The sequence below is a fragment of the Typopeltis vanoorti genome, chromosome 13 (assembly GCF_054136105.1).
Source record: "Typopeltis vanoorti isolate ZY-2024b chromosome 13, IOZ_Tvanoo_1.0, whole genome shotgun sequence".
Classification (NCBI taxonomy): domain Eukaryota; kingdom Metazoa; phylum Arthropoda; class Arachnida; order Uropygi; family Thelyphonidae; genus Typopeltis; species Typopeltis vanoorti.
The window spans coordinates 78,382,435-78,406,921 of NC_143561.1; the positions used below are offsets into that span (position 1 = coordinate 78,382,435).

The window sequence follows — 24,487 nt, forward strand, 5'->3', positions numbered from 1 at the left end:
CATAGAAACATAAATACAAGAAAGGTGGCAAAATATTGTGGAGGCTGTTGAAAAAGCTCAGAAATGGAGGAAAGAGTGCTGTAAAAGGAATTGCAGATGACAAACATGACATGAAAACTGGAGAAAAACATATCCTTGATGTATGGAGGTAATTACTTCAAAAATTGCTAAAAGAAACAATCAGTGAGAGCATAGTGATAAAATCACTGAACAGGCAGGCAATCATCAATACGTATGCATACTTGAAGTAGAAAATACCATTAAAAGTCTGAAATGTGGAAAGGCAGCTAGAGTAGATGATATTCAAGAGGAAATGCTCAAGTATGGAATTATATAAGTTTTGCAGTGATTGCACTTCATAATTAAGAAAGCCTGGATGAATGGTTGAATTCCAGATGAGTAAAGTAGAGCTCTCATAATACCCATATATAAAAAGGGAAATAAAACTGAATGTGAGAATTATTACAGAGGTATTTCCCTACTGAGTGTTCCTGGTAATGTTTATGCAACTATACTTGAGAAACAGTTGAGAAGGAATGAGGAAGGGAAGCTTGGTGAAGAACAAGATTGATTCTGACCAAATAGAGTCTATCATGATCAGATTTTCCCCTGATGACAAATAGTTGAAAAATCATGGGAATATAACAAAGATTTATAAGTTTTGTAGATCTGAAAAAAGCAAATGACAAGGTGCGAGAGAAAAGCTATTCAAAATGCTACAGTTATATGGTGTCAATGGGGCATTATATCAAGCAATACTTAGTCTTTATTTGAGTTGTAAGTCAGTAGTTAGAATTGAAGGAAGTACAGGAAGATGGCTTGATGTTAAATCTGGTATCAGACAAGGATATACATTATCCCCTCTGTTATTCATTATCTATATGGATCACATTATGAAGGAAAGTGATATTAAACCTGATATCAAAATTGGAAATGTTAATCTAAGCTCTTTACTTTATGCAGATGATGTTATACTTTTAAATAAATCTGCTACAAGTCTACAAGATTCCCTGACTAAATTGAATAACTGTTGTAATAGATATGGTATGAAGATCAGCCATAATAAGATAAAGACAATGAAAATAGGCAGATGCACTGAAAATATCAACTGCATTGTGAATGGAGTCTGCAGAACAAGTAAAACATTTAAGTTATGTAGGAACAATTTTTAATGAAGATGGTAAATTAAATAGGAAAGCTGGTATGATAGGGAGTCAATGGAATAGGAATTAATGACGTAAGTTTCTGATGTAGTATCAAAGTAAACTGTAAGCATCATCAAATTCCTGCCGTGTACCTTCAAAGGGTGTACAGTATATGATAGTACTACATGAAAAATTTACATCATTACTAACTTCCCATCTACAATTTTCCTCCAAATTAGTCTATTACCTGTCAAGACGCCAACATTATCAGATCTTATATTTCTATCTTCTAAGGCACTTTTTACCATATCAGTCCACCCATATCTTCATCTTCCTCTGCGTCTTTTTCCTGCCAACCTGGCAGAGAACACTTGTTTTGCTAATCTTTCCTCTCCCATTCTGTTTAAGTGACTATATCACCTGAGATTAGCTCTGCTAATGCATTCCTGGATGCCAACAATGTCAAGTTCTTTCCTAATATCCTCAATTTTAATATGCTATTGCCATTGATGCCATCTGTTCACGCCTCTAATCTTTCTCAGGACTCTCATATCTGCGGTCTCTAGTCTTTGGTCAAGTGTTTTACTTCTGACCCAGCTCTCAGATCCATAAATTAAAATTGGTTTGAACACTGTCTTGTATACAGCTAATTTAGTGTTTTGACTAATTTCTCTCTTCTTCCATATAAATTTATTTAGTTGATTCCCTATCATACCAGCTTTGTTGATACTATTGTCTATTTCCATATTTAATTTACCATCCTCACTAAAAATCATGCCTAAGTAGCTGAAATGTTTTACTTGTTCAATAGGTTCCCCATTTACAATGCGGTTGATATTTTCAATGCGTCTGCATATTTTCAATGTCCTTATCTTTTTATTCTGATCTTCATACCATATCTATTTCAACAGTTATTCAATTTAGTCAGGATTCAGCCAGCAGATTTATTTAGAAGTATAACATCATCAGTATAAAGCAAAGAGCAGAGCTTAACATCTCCAATTTTGATATCAGGTTTAATACCACTTTCCTTCATAATGTGATCTATATAGATAATGAATAACAGAGGGGATAATGTACATACTTGTCTGACACCAGATTTTACATTAAACCATCTTCCTGTACTTCCTTCAATTCTAACTGCTGACTTACAACTGAAATAAAGACTTAAGTATTGCTTGATATAATGCCCCCCATTGACACCATATAACTGTAGCGTTTTGAATAGCTTTTCTCTTTGTACCTTGTCATATGCCTTTTCCAGATGTACAAAACTTAAATATAGATCTTTGTTATATTCCCATGATTTCTCAACTATTTGTAGTAAAGTGAAAATTTGATCCTGACAACTTCTATTTGGCCTGAATTCAGCTTGTTCTTCAGCAAGCTTTCCTTCCACGATCCTTCTCAACTGTTTCTCAAGTATACTTGCGTAAATCTTACCAGGAACACTCAGTAGAGAAATACTTCTGTAATTCTGACATTCAGTGTCATTTCCCTTTTTATATATTGGGACTATGAGAATTCTACTCCAATTATCTGGAATTTGTCCCTCGGTCCAAATTCTGAACTATGCCGTGCAACCACTGTAAGACTTTTATACCTCCATACTAAGGCATTTCTGGTCGAATATCATCTACTACTGCAGTTTTCTACATTTCAGGCCTTTAATAGCTTTTTTCTACTTCAAGTATAGATATGTATTCCTGCTTGCATGCCTATTGAGTGTTTTTTACTACTGTGATGTCACCGCTTGTTTCATTTAGCAATATTTAGAAGTAATTACTCTATACTTCAAGGATATCTTTTTCTCCTGTTTTCATGTTACCTTTACCATCTCTAATTCTTTTTACAGCACTCTTTCCTCCATTTCTGAGCTCCTTCAACAACCTCCAGAATATCTTGCCACCTTCTTGATATTTATTTTCTATGTTCTTACCAAAATCCTCCTATGACTTTTGTTTAGCTAATTTTACACAGTGTTTAGCTTTTCTTACATTTGTCTCTATATTCTCTAAGAGCAGAAGCTGACTTATTTGCCAACAACTTGTGATATGCTTTCTTCTTTACTTTCACTGCATCTTTAACTTCCTGTGTCCTCCATGAAGTTCATTTTTCTATTCTTGCACACAACCTCACCTCATGTCTCTGGCTGAATCAATCAGTGTTTTTTTCAGGGTTTGCCACTGAATCTCCGAGGTTTGGGTTCTGTTCTCAAACTCTTTCATTTTTTTCTTCAATAATGTTTGTGTATTTTAGTCTGCAGTTCACATCTGAGAACTGCTCAACTTTTATCTGCTTTAAAACTTTCTTACATGTTCTTCTTTTCAATATGGAATTTAATTTCATCCTGCTTAAGACTAGATGGTTATCACTTCCAATTTTAAATCCTCTGTACACTCTAGTGTCCTGCACTAGTGAGAAAATATCACTATCAACAATAACATAGTCAGTGAGATTTTTCTTATTCCGGCCTGGTTGGCTGAGTAGTCAGCGTATCCACTCTCCAGTCAAAAGGCTGCGGGTTCAAATCCCACTGTGGGCATGGATGTTTGTGATTGTCTGTGAAAATACTAGAGATGATGATTGGCGGTGGATGGTGCTGGTGTAGACAATGATGGTAGTTGGTGGATTGAGCAGTGGAGACAGAGTTGTAGAGGGCCCTCCCTCGATGAGTCATTGGACTCTCTGGAGGTGTTACGTAATAATAATATTCCTTGCTACTTCTATGTAAATTTATGCACATTTTTATGTTGGAACATTGTGTTAGTAATAACCAGTCCATGTCCTGAGCAGAAATCCAACAGGAATTTGCCATCATTATCATCTTTGCTCTTTTCTCCAAATTTTCCAAAATATTTTTTGTATGTCTTACAATCATTTTCTACTCTCTGCTATTTAGATCCCCAACAAGGACCAACTTTTCCTTTTTCATTGTGTCAGTTACTTTCTCTAAAGCCTCAAAAAATTCTTCTATCTACTTTATCTTAGTAGAACCTTCTGTGGACCATAGGCACAAATAAGTCTCACTGTCTAGTTCCCCATTCTGATATTTGCCCACATCACTCTACTTGTGATTGCCTGCCATTCAAGATTAGCCTCATATTTAGAGTTGAATACTATGGCTACTCCTTTTCCTTGATTGTCATTGCCTGAATATAACATGTTGTATTTATTGCTCAGAAAGATCTCACCAGTTTTTGTCTTTTTTGTTTCAGTCACCCCTATTATGTCAATCTGGTACTTATCCAATTCCTCAGTTAGTTCCATTTTTTTTGCCATTCAAAGTTCTTATGTTGATAGTACTGATCTTGAGCTGTGATATTGAGTTGCAGTGTATCTTAGAATTTGTTCCAGTAACCAACTTTTCGCTGTGCCCTGGTTCTCTGGTGAAAACAACGGGGCCCTTGTTTAGCCGGACAACGCCTCATCTGGCATGTTGTACCATCATTTTATATTTTGGTTTAAGCCGATAAGAATACAATTTGGTTGGCTAAATCCCAAATTGCTAGCCCATCCTCGTTCGTTCAGTATCCAGGTAGATACCTAACAGGGTGCACCATGACATTAGGTGAGAAGCCCTGGTCTGTTCTCTGCCTTCGTTTAAAGGCTATGTGGAGGTCTGCTCTCAGTTATACAGCTTTTACCCTTAAGCACCCTGTAAACAAGGTATTCTAGTTTTTCCTTAAAATTAGAATTCATATAGATGTCAATATAAACATTTTTCCTTAAAATCACACAAAAAAAATCAATCTTCAATTAGTGATTCCTTCTGGGACACAATGTATATATTTTGATATATATACACTTCTCTGAGACTGACAATAATTCTGATATAAGAATTGTTTTATTAGACAGTAAGGCAAACCACACCTAAGTAATCAATGTCCAGTAACAGCAAATATTCTTCATACCAAAACAAGAGAAGAGAAAGCATATATGTGGATCGTTTCACTTTTGTTTCTTCAGTAGTACAGATTAAATACAATACAAAGCAAAAATATATTAATAGAATTTACCCCTCCAGAAAACCGGGAACTATTTTCTTCTTTCTTATCAATAGGCTGATTCTGAAATAGAAGTAAAATGCATATTTCATTATTCCATAATATAAAAATTTTAAGTGTTACAGAATCTCTAGGTCATAAAGATATTAGGTAAAATGCTAAGGATTTCTACACTTGAAATAATCACATTTATACAGGAAAATGATATTAAATACAGAAAGCACTTACCTAATAATAGTTCTCATAAAAGATAGCACTCTTATCTGATTGTTTTGAAGAGACAGTGTAAACGTATGAGAGGTGTTCCAAAAATAATGCTGCACACACACACACACACACACACACACACACACACACACACACACACACACACACACACACACACACACACACACACAGGCCATGATGGTAGCATGAGTGGCCTTGAGATGTTTAAGGTCTTGATGTGTCCCTTCATCCCTCTGCTATGGTTTAGTATACAGCAATGTATGCTCAAAATTGTATTTCTCATGTATTGCAGAAACAAAGCATGTAAAACAGTGCACAATAATTGAACTTTTGATGCATGAAAAATGTGAGTGCTATTGAAATTCACCTGATTACAAGATTTTTATGGTAAAGCAACTGTAGATGGAATATATGCCCCATTTACAGTTTTACTGTACATTACTAGGTATAAAGAACAAGAACAGCAATGCCTAAGTTGGCATTAATGAACAATTATGAGGTAGTTAGCCAGAAACTGCAACTGATGATTTCCACAAGCAGAAAGCTGAGGAGATAATCAACAAAAAAATTGGCATAATAAGTCAAGGCATCGCTAGTACAGAAACTGAACATTAGCACAAGTTAATCAAATTATTAACTGATTTGAAAATAAACTGTATGCATATTGAGTGCTACATTTGACTAGTGAAATGAAACTGACAAGAATGAAATTTGTCACCGACTGCTTTAATGGTTTAAAAGAGAAAATAATGCTTCAACTATGAGAGTTTTGAAAGACTTACACAGTGAAGAAAATTTACTGAAAGAGAGGGGATTACACTGATTACTGTATAAAAATAAAGTACTCTTCAAATGACTTTTGTTCATTTATTTCACTGAGAACACTCCTCATATTCACACTGCCAGCCTGGTTGGCCAAGTGGTTAGTTTGTTCATTCTCCAATTAACAGGCTGTGGGTTCAAATCTCACTGGGACTTGGATGTTTGTATCTTTAGGTGGAAGATGAATTTCATCGCCCAGTGTGAACCACTATCCCACTTACTGGATGTGTGAAGTGGCTTGAAAAAGTTCTATGTTTGGTCTCCAGACTATGTAAAAAAAATAAATAAAACTCCCAAAAAATATATACAAAATTAATAAAAATAAAAAATCCTCAGCCCACTTGTAATACAAACCTTTCATGGGTGGGAGCAACATTAAAAAAAGCAAGCAAGAAAGCATTAGTAGTAGTAGCATTACAACTTGAAATATGGCTAGAAGAGAGTACTGGCACTGGCATTTTTTAAACGATATCTGACTCATGCACAAAAGATCACAAAACCTATAGCACTCAGTGTCACATATGGATAAAAAGAAAGGAGGAATCCATTTGATGTGTTTGTTGAACAGCTGAAGGTTGTTCAAAGAACACATCAACAGATTCCTCCTTTCTTCTTAGAAGATGGTAAGGAAGGCTGTTCTGTTCCAAAGAACAAAAGCAGAGGAGGAAGAGAAAATGGTTTTGGTAAGTCTGAAAAAGGACTGTAAATGGGTTTTAACCAGCAGTTGCTCATGTTCTTGCAGTTTTGGAAGAGTGGGAAGGAACGATAGTACAGGTTCTGTACTGATGTCACTACGGGTACTTCTTAAAAGTGCCCATAAAATAGGCCTAAAACAGATACTATTCAGCCTTGACAAGGTGACTTTTGTATATCCTGTTGACTTGCACCACTTGTATATAAGTATAATATCATATCCATTATGCCAATAATAATGTCCTCCTATTGACCATTGTGCCATCATAAAATTTCCAACAACTTTTTTAAGTATCAGCTAATTTTTGAAGCCCACAGACCTTCAATTTATTCTCGTTGGGAGCATTCCATAGACCTAACACAATGTTTATCACTTACTTTTGGATCCTCTCCACCACTTCTTTATCCACAGAATTCAGGTGACCAGATCTGCATGCAACAGTATAGATGTTGTGTTATTAAAGGCTTATTAAAGGGAGACAATAATTTTTCTATTCCTGCTTATTGGTGTGCTCTTCAACAAAATTATGTGCTGTTTTGGCTACCTTTGTGATATGCTCTCTGAACTTCAACTCCCTGTCCAATATCACTCAAAATCCTTGGCCTTATCAATTTTCTGCAGTTCAGTTCCATCTACACACACACACACACACACACAGCTAGTGATTTCTTCTTTTCAAAGTGCACCACCTTACACTTGGCCACAGTAAACTGGCAACCATTTCTCTTTGCCTATACCACCAGTCTCTTTAAGTCATCCTACAGGATCTCTACATCACCATCCTTTACTATTGCTCTTCCCAGTTTTGCATCATCAGCAAGCAACTGAATATTTCCCAAATCATTTTCTATATCACTGACGTACAAATTAAATAACAGAGGCCTGTTTCATTTTACTGAGCTCTGTGGTACACCACAGTCACCTGCCTTTGCCTGGACTCAACTCCTCCATAAACCACTCTATTATATGTCCATCAGCCCCAAACCACAGATTCATATCCATCTCCATTTGCTCCAATTTATGCAGCAGTTTTATGTCAAATCCTGTGAAATGCCTTTGCAAAGTCCAGCAGTATCAATCACTGTGTGGTCATTTTCTTTATCAAACTCCGTTGTCATTTTATTATAAAAAGTTAGCAAATTACTAAGGCAAGACCTATCCTTCACAAAACATGTTGCCCCTTATAAAGTATCAGATTGCTATCGACCCACTGCTAAATTCTGTCTCTTATCAATTTCTCCAATACCTTAACCACCACCACTACTGAGATAACAATTGGCAGATAACTTGCTACTGCTGTCTTGGGGCCTCCTTTATGCAGTGGGACCATTGTGACCTCTTTCCATTCCAGTAGCACCGTCCCAGTAGCTGAGACTTAAATTGAACAGCCTGGTCAGAAGAGCTGATAGTTCCCTTGCATGTTGTCATAGTAAACAGGCCAATATGCCATCTAACCCTACGGATATGTTTGCCTTGAGGCTCTGCAATATTCTAAGCCCCTCCAATTCTTTTTCCCATTGATCAATGTCATATCTGACATTACAATATCATCACCTAGATGGTACACCCTTGCAAAATGATCACTCAGTAGATCAATTATTTGATTTGCTTCTATTCCCTAACATCAGTACTGTTTAAAGTCATCTTTGCATAGTCAATCCTCATTTTACTTGCTGCATAGTGAAAGAACTCTAACATTTCTTTGGGCCTCATCAGGCCAAAAGCAATTCTAAAGACTAACTTAGCATACAGGTCACCCTTCTTGTCTATGCCTCGTGCTGCTCATGGGCATGCTCGTCATCTTTTTCTTTATACTCCCTCCACAAATTTTTCTTTTTCTGCAACTCCTGCTTAATGACACATCCATCTAACTCCTATCTCATTTATTCTTCTAACTCTGGCTTTCTTCAAACAGCCCTAATAATTTATATTTTTTTATAATTACATTTTAATAAATTTAATTATTTTATAATTAAATTATAATAATAATTTAATATAATTTATATGATATCATATAAATATAATTTATATGACTTCTGCATTACTTCAACCTTGGTATCTCTCCTGGGTCTGGCTCCCACTGATGAGACTTCAATAAAGGTCGAAACCAGTCTGGGTAGTGGTCCTTTCCTTTATGCATAGCATTTTACACATCCAAAAGGGTATGTGCTTTGTATTATGGGATACATACTAAGGCAAGCGACGTGAAGTCATTAGCCTCTATATACAAGTAGCTCAGAAGTGAATATATTCCACATGCAAAACATTGTTTTGCTTCCTTGGGTAAAGGATTAAAACCAAGTATATAATTTCTTGGTATCTTTAATGTATAATAGAACCAAGATAAAAACTGTCAATGGTTTATATGTTGTTGGTTCAGCCCCACCTGATTTTCTCAGAAGTGAACAGCTTTTCCAGTTAGTCTTAGTGAAGTCAAATCCATGGATGGCTGAGATCCATCTATCCTTTCTATTTTTGTCGAGCAATGCTATGAGCTCCTTAGCATTAGTTGGGTCTTCAGTTTCTCAGTTTCCTTGCTCCAGCATGGGATGTACTGTTTTCTATAGACTCTGGGAATAGAGGCTTTGGCTGTAGTTTTGATTAGTTTAACAAAACTGAGGTAGCTATTACGGGTGGGTGGTACTGCTGTAATGGTTTGTTCAATTTGTTTCTCAAATACATTCCAAATGGATCTGTGAAGGTTCCATCTAACAATTGCTGTACCAGTGATGATTGGGATTGATGTGCCTGTCTCTGTTAGTGTAGGACAGTGCTGGCTGTTAGGGAATCTGTTGAGGATGATTCTGGTTATTGACAGAGAGTGGTCTTCAACGTCTTTAGAGACTATGTACAGATCTGGGATGTAGGTTTTGTTCCATCTGGTTGAGTGAAAGGTGCCTTCTTGCTTGGCATCGTAGGTCAAATATTGGTTATATGTATCCATCCAGTTAACCAAATTATCACCATCTTGATGAGAGTTGAAGTCACCAACATAAATAGTAAGGAGAGGTGGTGGTTCGGTCTATCTGGTCAGGCCAGGATTGCAATGGTGGTTTGTAAACATTGCAGATGGTGGTATTTTGAATTTTAATGCCTATGGAGTATTCTGTTTCAGGCACATGTTTGGTATGTCCTTGAGTCCAGGCTGGATGTAGGTTGCCAGGCCATGCTTGGGATGGCAGTTATAAGACACCTGGAAGAGCCAGGACGTCGACTGCTTTGTCTTTGGCAATTTTGCCAATGACTTCAGCTTTAGATAGTCCTATATTATTATTATGTGATATCTCCAGGGAGTCCAAAGACTCATCAAGGGAGGACACCTACTCTATATCTCTCTGTTTCCACCAACTACAACTAACTGCACCTACACCAACGCCATCTACCACCCACCACCACCACTAGTATTTCTACAGAGACTCACAAACATCCATGCCCATGGTGGGATTTGAACCCGCAGCCTTTTGGCTGGAAAGCGGATACGCTAACCGCTTGGCCAACCAGGCTGACAGATGGTGTATTTGCATATTTGATGGCAGATGGATATTTGGAACAGATCTTGAGAGAGTGTTGTTTTCTGAAAAATTATAACTGGAGAACTACCAAAACTATGGTAGGAAACCAAAATAATTGCCAGGGAAAGATCCAAATAATGTCAAGAATCTATGACTCCTTGCTTTGCTCCACCTTTAAGAAAGAGCACTCCCAATTGATCTGGAGTCACTTTCATTGACCTAACATCAACTTATGACATGGTCTGGATCAGGGGCCTCCTCCTAAAACTAGGCAATATTATAAGGTGCAAAAAAAAAAACTTTCCAGCTTTTCAAATCCATTCTCTCCCACAGAAAGATCTGGGTCCATATTGGTGGAAAAAAGAGCAGGCCCTGATTCCTCCACAACAGCCTCCCACAGGGCTCTGTGTCAGCTCCTATACTCTTCAACATTTACATATCCGACATTCCACATACTAACTCAAACAAATACATGTACACTGATGACCTAGCAATCCTACACCAGTCTACATCCTTTGCCAACCTGGAAACAACCTTGAACACAACATCCTGGAAGAGTACTTCAAGCAGTGGTATCTGAGGCCAAATCCAACAAATGGAATGCTGTGCCCACAGCATTCCACCTAAACAATGAAGAGGCAAATTGATGCGTCAACCTCTCTTTCTGCAGCAAGATCCTTGGAGTTAGTCTAGACAGAAGCTTAACCTATAAAAGGCACATCACCAACCTGTCCAACAAAATTAAAATAAGATATAATATCATTTCAATGTCATCTGCGCTAGCCCTCACATTCTCTGCAGCAAAATACTGTGCCCCAATCTGAGAAAGAAGTGCACACACTAACATCATAGATACCCAGCTAAACTCTACCATGTCCACAATTAGTGGGACACTGTGAAGCACCCCTCTCCAACACTGCTCCACCAAATATATGGAGAAGACAAGCCTTGATTAAAGAATTTAATAAAGTAATGAGCAACCTGCTCTGCCCCTGCATCGGACTCTCAAAAATCCACCTAGTCTTCACCTAAAATCAAGAAACCTTTTGTGGTCCATGGACAAACGCCCTTCAGCTGCCTTACCATCAGCAGATAACACTGATCCAGCAATCACCCAACAAATGACCTTCCTGACTGAAGACCCCTGTGCACAGACTGGTTTTGCTCTTCGTGGCTACCTACTTTACAAATGAAAACTGTCAGACCATCCGTATTGTGACTGCCCAAGGCACCAATTTCATGGTAACCTCTGAGACATCCATGAAGTGATGAGGCCCTGGATTGGCTTTCTGGACTAGACATTGACCTATAGCCACACTGTATTATTTTCGCCATAAGAATAAATAAATACAAATTTTTATCCTGCTTAGTAGTAAGTAATGGTCACTTCTAATTTCAAATCCTCTGTACACTTTTGTGTACTGAACCAATATGAAGATAGCACTATCAACAATGACATAGTCAATGAGGCATTTCTCTCCACATGAACTTGTGCACATCTTTATGCTGGACCATGGTGTTAGGAATGATTAGTCCATGTATTGAGCAAAAGTCCAGCAAATATTTACCATTATTATTAATTTTGCTCTTTTCTCCAAATTTCCCCAAACATTCCTATATGCCTGGTGGATCATTTCCTACTCTGCTGTTCAGATCTCCAACAAGGACCACTTTTTCCATTTTCTTTATGCCAGCTGCCTGTTCTAATGACACAAAACATTTCTCCACTTTTTCCTTAGAACCTTCTGTGAGACCATAGGCACAAATAAGCTTCATTGTCTATTTCCTTATTTTGAAGTTTGCCCACATAACTCTACTTGAAACTACCTTCCAATCAAGAAGTTTATCTTCATGTTTGGTGCCTAATGTTATCACTACTCCTTTCTTTCCTTGGTAATTATTCTCTGGTATAATAAGTATGATAATACTTATTTAGTAAAATCAAACCTTTTTTTTTTTGTCTTTGTCTCAGTAATGCCAATTATGTCCACATTGTACTTTTCCAATTCTATTAATACTTAATTATACTGATGGTTCCTATCTTCAGTTCTTCTGATGTTGGGTTTAACCTTCTTCTAGATGTTCAACTGGAGGCTTGTTCCAGTAGCTGACTTTTACAGTTTGCCCTGGTTTCCTGACAAAAATAGCAAGTTTAACTGGGCGATGCCCCATCCAGCATAAAATCTCATTATGTTGTACCATCAGTATGCATTTGTGGTTTCAGCCAGTTTTTTGGCTAAGTCCCAAATTGCCAGATCATCCTCATTCTTTTGATACCCAGTAGATACCTACTAACAGGGCACACCATGAGGTGAGGATTGAACATTAGGTCAGAAACCCTTGATTCTCTGCATTCCTGAAAGGCAATGTGTAGGTTTCCTCCAAATTATTTGGCTTTGACCCTTAAGCAATCCCATTTATGATTACAAGTTTGCTAAATTTGCAAATGATGCTAATTATGATAATTTGAAAATAACTCATACATACCTTCAATTCTTTTTCAAATTCCTCTATATTTTCAGGGGATGCATACACAGCCTTTCCAGTCAGTAAAAGATTATGTCTACCAAAATTGGGCTTTACAGCTACAGTATCACCCCTTTTACCCAGACCTGTAATCAATTAAAAATGTATATTAAAATAGAAACTTTTAAATACTTATTTTTTGATCCTTAAGTCGTTATTTTTGTTTTCTGAATATAAGCATAAATACATCAGTATAAATGAGAAGTGATATGTTTACATATCGCTTCACACAGTCAGACTAGTGAAGTCTAATTTGTTGTCTTACTGTATCTACCACAGCATGCTGTTGTGTAAGCTACCGTGTTTTTATATATATATATATATATATATTTCTTCAAGTGACGATGAATTTGATATAAATTTATGAAAAAACCAAGTGGGAGCAATAAGATAGTAATTTGATGACAAAGATTTATAAACTTTCTTAGGAATTAGAATTTAATAATTTCAAAAACAATTAACTTCAAAATTGATTTAATAAATTAAATTAGTTATTTAACTCAGAATGGTAGTTGATTCTACAAATTTACCAATTCCTGTTCTGATTTTCTATTCTAAGTAGGAAAAAAAATCTGCTTTTATTTGCTTTATTTTTTTGTAACGGTAATGAGGATGTTTTATAGAAACACAAGGTAGACATAATAATACTTTAAAAAACAGTTTAGCACATGTAAGGGAAATTAGAATTTATTATATAAGGGTTGTTAATAAATTATTCACCCACCCACATACACACTTGTGCCCCTCACAAAAGAAAAACAAATAGGCACTGGAAGCTTATACTTCAGGCTTCTAAAGATACTATAAACATATTTATATGAAAGACAAAACCAAAGTATCAACAATGCCCTTTCCTCAGAAAGACCTGGGATTGAATTCCATTTAGAAAGGAGAGCATCTTTATAAGGTCCTTTTCAACTGAAGGCGAATTAGCTAGTCTCATATGTGAGTAAGGGATCCTTAGGGGTCTCATGCCAGTCCCAAGACTGCATAAAGGAGGAGGTCGGTCAGGTGAGTGTCGATGCTCTGACTGTAAAGAAAAAAGACGACTTATCTGATGCCTATACGATCAACAGATAAAACATGATGGCTTGGACATCACCTGGATGAACAAGGTCCGTGATACCAATCGAGTGATCGGAGTTAGATCGAAAAGTGGGATACCGAAAGGAAACCGAAACTAACAGAACTGTTATCAAGTAGGAATATAGAATGTACAGATACTTTGGATGTCAGGGAAAACTAGAATTGCTTCGCAAGGAAATGAAGAGATATCGATGTGATATACTAGGACTGGCGGAGATGCGATGGACATCATCAGGAGAGATAAATGGATGCGAAGTCATATAGTCAGGGCATGACACCAAGCACGAAACAGGAGTTGGTTTCCTTCTTAGCAAAAGAGCTAGAGAGGCACTGTTAGGTTACAAACCAGTCAATGAACAAATCATAGTAGCAAGAGTTCAAGCAAAACCATTTAACATATCAATAGTCCAGATATATGCACCCACATCTGTCAGCACAGATAAAGATATTGACTTATTCTACAAAGATCTGACAGAGACAATAGAAACAATACCAAGCGAGATGTACTAATTATTGAAGGAGATTGGAATGCAAAAGTCAGAATAGATAACGATGGCTGGGAAAGTGTCATGGGAAAATATGGTTTTGGAGAAAGAAATTAACAAGGTGAAAAAATATTAGAATTTGCTGTGGACCATGAGATGATGATCTGTAACACAAGATTCCAGCCAAAGGAGTGTAGAAAATGGACATAGTGATTAAATGATGGAAAAATCAAGAACATGATTGATATGATTACGATTAAACAAAGATGGATAACATCAGTACAGCTGTGTTGAACTTTTCAAGGAGTAGATATAGACTTGGATCATAGTTTAGTTATTGCAAACATCAGGTTGAAATTAAAAAGAAAATATAAACCCCATCAACAGAAACAAAGAGACACTGCAAGAATAAGTGAAGCAGAAATAGGAAGAATGTACAGAACAGTGTCAGAAGAGAAACTTAAAAGTGTGGACAAAGAAGAAAAATTCACATCTAAGAGTGAAAGGAGTAATGAAGGCAATAGAAGATGCAGTTGGAGAAACAGTACCAGAAGAAGAGATCAAGAAGAAGTGGATTAGACAAGAAATACTGAAGTTAGTACAGGAGAAGAGAATGTTGAAGATAAGAAGGGATGCATCAGAACAAACAGAGAAGGTATATAAGAAAGTGTAATGAGGTGAAAAAAGCAGTTCAGAATGGATAAGATGAAATGGTTAGAAGCTCAATGCAATAATATAGAACAGCACTATCGAGAGCATAAAACTAGGGAGATGTACAAAATGATTAGAACCATTAATTGCAGGTGGTAACCAAAACAGACCACAATTAAAGATGAAAAAGGCAAAGTACTGATGAATAAAAATAAAATTGTACAGCAGTGGACAACATACTGTAGTGAGTTATATGAATAAAAACTAGATTTAGATAGCGTTGAGAAACTAACTGAAGAATTGAAGCTGATATCACCACCAGGTAATGAGTATGATGTAGACATTTAAAGAGGAGAGGTAGAAAAAGCAATAGGACGGCTAAAATACAACAAGAGTCCTGATAATGATAACATCACTGGAGAAAGGATTAAATATGGTGGCAAAAGTATGGTTACAGAAATGCACCAACTATGTAACATGGTATGGAAAGAAGGAAAAATGCCATAGGTGAAATCGATATTAGTGACATTATACAAGAAAGGAAATAAGCTAGAATGTAAAAATTATAGAACAATTCTTTGACGAGTCACCTTGGTAAGGTGATGATGATGATATTGACAGAAAGACTGAGGACACAATTCGAAGCATACCTTTCAGATGAGAAAGCAGGATTTAGGAAAGATAGAAGCACAATTCAACAGATTTTGACAATGCAGTTAATAGCAGAGAAAGCTAGAAGAAAAAACAAACACATATATACCTGCTTTATTGATTTTTAGAAGGCATTTGACAGTATTAACCAGAAAGTGACATTAGCAGTGCTAGAATCCTATGGAATTGATAGAAATGCAATGTACACGTTGTACGGCAACGTGTACACGTTGTACACGTTGCCGTACAACGTGTACGGCATTTATAGCTATATTAAGAGATGATGCAGTTGCAGCAGTTAAAATAGGTCATGATTTAGGGAAATGGTTTAAAACAAGCAGAAGTACTAGACGGGGGGTGATATGAGGAAGGAAAGAGATTTGGACTTGTTATGAACTTGGAAAAAACAAAGACAATGGATTTGGTGAAAAGAACATGAAACAAAAGATACAAGTGGATGGAATTGATATAGAAAATGTAGAACAGTTCACATATTTGGGAAGTAAAATGACCTATGATTTGGACTACAAAAAAGAAATAAAGATCAGGATTGCAAAGAGAAGAACAAATCTGAAGGCCATGGATAACATCTAGAAAAGTAAAGTGATCAGTCTACTGATCACTTTACTAAGAGTGCTGGAAACATGCATCTTTAGTGGTCTACTGTATGGATCTGAAACGTGGGCAATAAATAAGGAATCAAGAAAAAGAATTTTGGAATTTGAAAGAACTTGTTACAGGAAGATTCTAAGAATAGGATGGGTACAGAAAATCATAAAAATGAAAAGCTCTATTGGAAGATACAACCAAAGGAGAATCTAATGCAGAAGATTATAAAATGGAAGCAGCAATTATTTGACACATTTGCAGAATGAGTGAGGACCGGAAGATAAAGACATTCGTGTTTGGTATTATGGATGGTGTAAACAGAAGAGGTAGACCATACATAGAATGGATGGACGACATAAAGGACTGGTGTGGAATGGATGTACAGAAACTGGAACACTGTGCACTGGACAAAGAAAGGTGGAAGAAGATGATGAAGGAGGCATTGGACACCAACGGGTTCATGATGATGATGATATGTGAGTCGCCAGGAAAACACACACGATTAACATTAGCCTTAGTTGCTTCAGCATAATATCAAATAACAACAAAACCAAAACTGTAGGAGTAGTCTTCATCTGCCACAGTTTCTCTACTTTACAAGAAAGATTACAGAAATTCAATTCACAGAATTAATTCATACCACAACCTGGAAGAGTGAAATTACCTTTCAATGATTTCCAGTGGCTTCTTAGATTTCAAACTCAATGAATGGTCAGAGCATTTAAAATTAGCAATTCTTGCTAAGCTAAGAAAGAAGTTTCTTACTAAACTAAAATATCAACTTATATCAACTTCATCTTACTTTCTGTACACAAAATACTATTCTTTTATGTTAGCCTAGCACCAAGTGTATTTACCATGTGGAGAATGTTGGGCATATAAAAAAAAAAAACTGCTCAAGCTCCCTGCTAGTAAACTCTATTAGAGAGAGAAAAGATTATTTATATATAGAACAATTAAGTGCAGGTAATCATAATAACAATTTTGGGTATTGTGAGAGATCGATAAATGAAGATGTGAAAATTATAGATCCATAACATTGCTGAGTCACAGCCACAAAATCTTCATATGCATAATAGAATCCAGACTTTAATGAATGAGACAAAGGAGATCAAATAGGCTTCAGACTTAGAGGTCTACTATAGATCATATTTTTACAGTTAATAGCTAAGCTGAAAAGTACTTGACATACAACTTACCTACATACTGCCGTTTTATTGACTTCAAACATACAAGCATTTGATTCTTCCATTTTGTTCCACTGACAGGAACAAAATGATAATCATCTTATAATCTATAATGTTAGATTCAGAAATACAAACCTTTATTATAAATTATTATAAAGATACGAAAACAACTATAAAATTTAATAAAATAAAAACAGACATTCTGCTGTGAAATCTCATGAAACGCATGAAAGTGAATTTTTTGAGCTATTGTGAGACATCTTCTTCTAGCAGCATGTGACAGAAGAAACTTGAGATCAAAGAGAATTAGATTTGATTACAGTATCAGAAGGGATTTAAATTAAAGATGTAACTATTCTGCCTCCAGATGGTGACAGTGATCACATAGTACTCACTTGGCAAGTGGCTAAGTTTATAAATGTTCCATTCAGAAAAGGCTTCATGCTGAACTACAAAGCAGGAAATTATGATCACCTAAGGAGTATGCTGGGTTCTGAACCATGGTATCAGTTATTGCATGGGAAGTGTTTAAAAAATACTTAAATATGCAATATCAGAATGTGTCCCTAGAGTTTAAAGAATAAATAGGGTTGGAGTGAAATAGTGTAATCTTATTAAGTAAGAAATTCATAACAAAAAGATGTGGAAGGAATACATTGTGCATAAGGATGATGTCAATTATGAAAATTATAATAAGCAGGCAAGGCCAGAGTCCGTGCGGTTAGCCTAGTGGCTTTGCGCTTCGAAACCATATGACTGGGGAAGGAGTGTCCCAGGTTTGATTCCCGTTGAAGACGTGAGGAATTTGAGGATCTTCCTCAGCCATAGCCAAGTTAGTCGGGCTTGGGCACAGGCAGCAGGGTTTTTCTGCCAGTTTATCTGGTGTTTTTCATCCCACAAGCAGGCAAACCGGCCCGGTGAATATATGCTGTTACAGTCAAAAATATATCCCCCAACAGCAGGCTAAGTGACAGGTAGGTTGGGAGTGGTACTAACAAGAAGTTGCATCTAAGTAACATGCGGACCCTGCATAGGAAGCGGAAATAACACGTAGTGAAAGAAGATGATAAGAAGCAGCCCAGAAGAGTTACAACTCTTGTATGGAAAGCTAAGTCTGAATACGAAAAGAAATTGCCTCTGCAAATTAAAGATAACCCAAAAGAATTCTATCGTTATGCTACAAGGAAAGGGAAGAATAAATATGAAAGAATAACTCTACTGAATGCAGATGGTATGCAGATGATTGATACAGAAGAGACTGTTCAAAGGGTGCTTAAGGGTCAAAGCTGTATAACTGAGAGGAGACCTCCACATAGCCTTTAAAGGAATGCGGAGAACCGACCAGGGCTTCTGACCTCACCTTCTCGTGGTGCACCCTGTTGGGTATCTACTTGGATACTGAACGAACGAGGATGGGCTGGCAATTTGGGATTTAGCCGACCAAATTGTATTCTTATTGGTTAAACCAAAATAAAAAAAGTATGGTACAACATGACAAAATTCCATGCCAGCTGGGGCGTCGCCCGGTTAAACAAGGCCCCCGTTGTTTTCGCCAGGGAACCAGGGCGAACAGCGAAAAGTCAGCTACTGGAACAAATCTGAAAACAAACCCCAACTCAACATCACCAGAGTTAAAGATCGGTACTATCAACGTAAGAAGCCTGAATGGCAAAGAAATGGAGCTAGCTGAGGAATTAGATAAGTACCAGATCGACATAATAGGGGTGACTGAAACAAAAAAGACCAAAATTGGTGAGATCTTTCTGAGCAATAAATACAAAATGTTATATTCAGGCAATAACAATTAAGGAAAAGAAGGAGTAGCCATAGTATTCAACACAAAATACGAGGCTAATCTTCTTGAATGGCAGTCAGTCTCAAGTAGAGTAATGTGGGCAAATATGAGAATGGGGAACTGGACAATGAGACTTATTTGTGCCTATAGTCCCACAGAAGGTTCTACTAAGGTAGAAATGGAGGAATTTTTTGAGGCTTTAGAAAAAGCAACTGACACAATGAAAAAGGAAAAGTTGGTCCTTGTTGGGGATCTAAATAGTAGAGTAGGAAATGATTGTGAGATATACAAAAATATTTTGGGAAAATTTGGAGAAAAGAGCAAAGCTAATAATAATGGCAAATAACTGTTGGATTTCTGCTCAGGACATGGACTGGTTATTACTAACACCATGTTCCAACATAAAAATGTGCACAAATTCACATGGAGAGAAGAGGCTAGGAATAAGAAAAGTCTCATTGACTATGTTATTGTTGATAGTGATGTTTTCTCCCTGGTGCAGGACACCAGAGTGTACAGAGGATTTGAAATTGGAAGTGATCACTATTTAGTCTTGAGCAGGATAAAATTGAATTTCATATTGAAAAGAATAACATGTAAGAAAGTTTTAAAGCGAATAAAAGTTGAGCAGCTCTCAGATGTAAACTGTAGACTAAAATACAGAAATATTATTGAAAAGAAAATGAGAGAGTTTGAGAACAGGAATCAAACCTTGAAGATTCAGTGGCAAACTCTGAAGGAAACATTGATTGATTCTGCCAGAGAGGCAGGTGGTGAGGTTGTGTGCAAAGATAAAAAAATCAGAACTCCCTGGTGGACACAGGAAGTTAAAGAGGCAGTGAAGGTAAAGAAGAAAGCATATCAAAAGTTCCTGGCAAATAAGTCAGCTTTTATTCTTACAGAATACAGAGACAAATGTAAGAAAGCTAAACAGTGTGTAAAACTAGCTAAACAAAAGTCATGGGAGGACTTTGGCAAGAATATAGAAAATAAATATCAAGAAGGTGGCAAAATATTCTGGAGGTTGTTGAAGAAGCTTAGGAATGGGGGAAAGAGTGCTGTAAAAGGAATTAGAGATGATAAAGGTGAAATGAAAACAGGAGAAAAAGATATCCTTGAAGTATGGAGTAATTACTTTGAAAAACTGCTAAATGAAACAAGCAGTGATGACAGCACAGTGATAAAAAACACTGACCAGGCATGCAGTCAGGAATACATATCCATACTTGAAGTAGAAAAAGCCATCAAAGGCTTGAAATGTGGAAAGGCAGCAGGAGTAGATGATATTCGACCAGAAATGCTGAAGTATGGTGGTATAAGAATCTTACAGTGGCTGCACTGCATAGTTCAGAAAGCCTGGACAGAGGGACGAATTCCCGATGATTGGAGTAGAGCTCTCATAGTACCCATATATAAAAAGGGAAATAAAACTGAATGTGAGAATTACAGAGGTATTTCCCTACTGAGTGTTCCTGGCAAGATCTATGCAAGTATACTTGAGAAACGGTTGAGAAGAATTGTGGAAGAAAAGCTTGGTGAAGAACAAGCTGGATTCAGGCCAAATAGAGGCTGTCAGGATCAGATCTTCACTTTACGACAAATAGTCGAGAAAGCATGGGAATATAACAAAGATCTGTATTTAAGTTTTGTCGATTTGGAAAAGGCATATGACAAGGTGCCAAGAGAGAAGCTATTCAATACGCTGCAGTTATATGGTGTCAATGGGGCATTATATCAAGCAATACTTAGTCTTTATTTGAGTTGTGAGTCAGCAGTTAGAATTGAAGGAAGTACAGGAAGATGGTTTAATGTTAAATCTGGTGTGAGACAAGGACGTACATTATCCCCTCTGTTATTCATTATCTATATGGATCACATTATGAAGGAATGTGGTATTAAACCTGATATCAAAATTGGAGATGTTAATGTCAGCTCTTTGCTTTATGCGGATGATGTTATACTTCTAAATAAATCCGCTTCAAGTCTGCAAGATTCTCTGACTAAATTGAATAGCTGTTGTAATAGATATGGTATGAAGGTCAGCAATAAAAAGACAAAGACAATGAAAATAGGCAGAATCATTGAAAATGTCAACTGTGTTGTGAATGGAGAACCTGTGGAACAAGTAAAACATTTCAGCTACTTAGGCACAATTTTTACTGAAGATGGTAAACTAAATATAGAAATAGACAACAGAATCAGCAAAGCTGGTATCATGGGAAGTCAATTGAATAAATTCATATGGAATAAGAGAGAAATTAGTCGGAACACTAAATTAGCTGTATACAAGACTGTGTTCAAACCAATTTTAACTTATGGATCTGAGAGCTGGGTCAGAAGTAAAACACTTGACCAAAGACTAGAGACCGCAGATATGAGAGTCCTGAGAAAGATTAGAGGCGTGAACAGATGGCATCAATGGCAATATCATATTAAAAATGAGGATATTAGGAAAGAACTTGACATTGTCAGCATCCAGGAATGCGTTAGCAGAGCTAATCTCAGATGGTATGGTCACTTAAATAGAATGGGAGAGGAAAGATTAGCAAAACAAGTGTTCTCTGCCAGGTTGGCAGGAAAACGACCCAGAGGAAGACCAAGATATAGGTGGATTGATACGGTACAAAGTGCCTTAGACGATAGAAATATAAGATCTGATAATGTTGGAGTCTTGATAAGTAACAGACTGATTTGGAGGAAAATTGTAGATAGGAAGTTAGTAATGATGTAATTTTTTCATGTAGTACTGTCATATCCTGTACACCCCTTGAGGGTACATGGCAGGAATTTGATGATGATGATGATGAGACTGTTCAACTAATGAGTAGCCATTTTGCTAAAAGCTATCAATTTGGTGTGTGTACAACATTCAACTCATTGCTACCTCTTCACTGTATGAAGAAACTCAAGTGAATGAGGAGGAGATACTAGAGTTACTGCACAAACTGAATTCTGAAAAAGAATTCTGCAATAGAGATTGAAGAAGTATCAGCATGGATACTAAAAGAGTATTCAGCTGAAGTGGCTATTCCTTTGACCAGGCTATATAATTTGAGTTTCAGAACAGGAAAAGATATCACAGGAGTGGAAAGAATGAACAGTAATCCTATTACACAAAGGTGGCGCAAAGACTGATGTGTCCTACTATCAACTTATTAGTATCTCCGAAGTGGCGGTGAAGATTTTGGAAAAAATGGTTAAGGCTCACATACAGAAATGGATTAAGAGAGCAACTATATTTTGCAATGAACAGTATGGATTTACTAAGGGAAGGACATATTTGAGCAACTTGCTCACATTTTCTAACGTTACCACTCAGATAAGGAGAATGGATACACTATGATACTTTTAGATTTTGCCAAGGCATTTGACAGAATACAGCATGAAAGGCTGCAGCATAAATTAGAGAATATGGGATTGGATTATAAAATATTGGCATGGATATGAGGATGGTTGACTGACAGATATCAAAAAGTGGTACACAGGGGATGCGAGTCTGCAAGATTTAAGGCATCCAGTGGTGTGCCACAGGGTTCAGTCCTTGGTACATTGCTATTCAATCTGTAAATTAATGGCACAGAGAAAGATTTGACATGCGACATACAGATATCTGCTGATGATACAAGGATAGATAGGGTAAACAGGAGTGCAAATGATATGCAACACTTGCAGAATGATATGAATAGGCTGGAATTGTGAGCATGTGAAAATGGCTATCAATTCAATGTTAATGAATGTGAAGTCATACACTTTGGTGTGATTAGCTATCCAATGTTGTATTACAGTGTTTCTCAACTTGTGGTCCACGACAATGGGACAGGTGGTCTGCAGACAGACTTAAATTAATTAAATAAATATATATTTTTTAATTATCCAAACAAAACAAATTAAAATTGAATAAGTAAGTAAAAATTATTGAAATCAAATGGATACTTAAAAAAAAAAAAAACAAATAGCATCAGAATGTTCAAAGGCAGAAGCAATAAAACTATATTTGTTCACTTCACCCCTTTTTTATCATTCGTCATTCTGCTGCTAAATTTGTAATGTTAGAATGACGAATAATAAAAGAGGAGTGAAGCGAACAACAATATAGTTTTATTGCTTCCGCCTTCCTTTGCTGTTTTGTCAGATTTGAAGTGAACATGTGTTATCCACATTTCAACCACTTGCTTCTTGTTTATTGATTATTATTGAAGTTTTCCCTCCTTCAACCAAGGCTCAATATATCTTCAGAAGTGCTAAGTGATACTTGGACAAAGTGTGTCTTGAGTTAACCCCCAGTATTTATATATTTTTCGGAAACATTTTTTAATAATGGAAAACTGGCTTAGAACTAGAACTTTGAAAAGATGAGCAAATGAAACAGGTGATGTGAGTAAATCTGATACTATTAAAGTAGAAGAAACAAGCAGTTCAAAGAAAAAAATACAGTAGTAAATATAACAGTTCCTATTTGGAATTTTGGGTTTACTTGGTGTGGAGATGAAAGTGAACAGAAACCTCAATGTGTTTTGTGTTATGAAGTGTTGACGAATGAGTGCATGAAACCTGCGAATTTCCGATGACATTTAGAAATTAAATATTGTGATGTGAAAAATAAGCCAAATGAATTTTTTCAGCAACGCTTAGGGACATTAAATCATGGGAAAGATATAGTTTCGGCCATGGGGTCCATTAATAGCAAGGCACTGGAAGCATCCTATCTCTTAAGTTTGCGCATAGCAAAAACAGGGAAAAAACCTCATTCTATCAGGAAAATTTGCTACTTCCAGATATAAAAGATGCGGTAAAAACTATGTTTGGCAACAAGTTACTAAAAGATGTTGATTTGATTCCTCTTTCCAATGACACTGTCGGTCGCAGAATTACTGATACAGCAGGTGACGTAGAATCTCAGTTAATCGAAAGAGTTAAGAAGAGCCCTTATTATGCATTACAAATAGACGAGACTACTGATGTTACAAATGATGCGCAGTTAATATGCTATGTAAGATATGCACATGATAACATCATCATCATCAAATTTCTGCCATGTACCCACAAGGGGTGTACAGGATATGATAGTACTACATGAAAAAATTATATC

At 36.6% G+C, this 24,487-nt stretch overlaps 1 protein-coding gene across 6 annotated transcripts in view; it reads right to left on the reverse strand.

The window, feature by feature from the left end:
* mRpL9 (mitochondrial ribosomal protein L9) overlaps nucleotides 1-24,487 on the reverse strand; it is a 172,915-nt gene that overhangs the window by 55,618 nt on the left and 92,810 nt on the right. For all 6 annotated transcript variants that reach the window (XM_090403245.1, XM_090403244.1, XM_090403246.1 and 3 more), the window contains exons 4-5: nucleotides 12,896-13,020; nucleotides 5,165-5,215 (exon numbers count right to left, since the gene is read on the reverse strand). In XM_090403245.1, coding sequence (XP_090259371.1) covers nucleotides 5,165-5,215; nucleotides 12,896-13,020 — 176 coding nt within the window. The remainder of the gene's footprint in view (nucleotides 1-5,164; nucleotides 5,216-12,895; nucleotides 13,021-24,487) is intronic.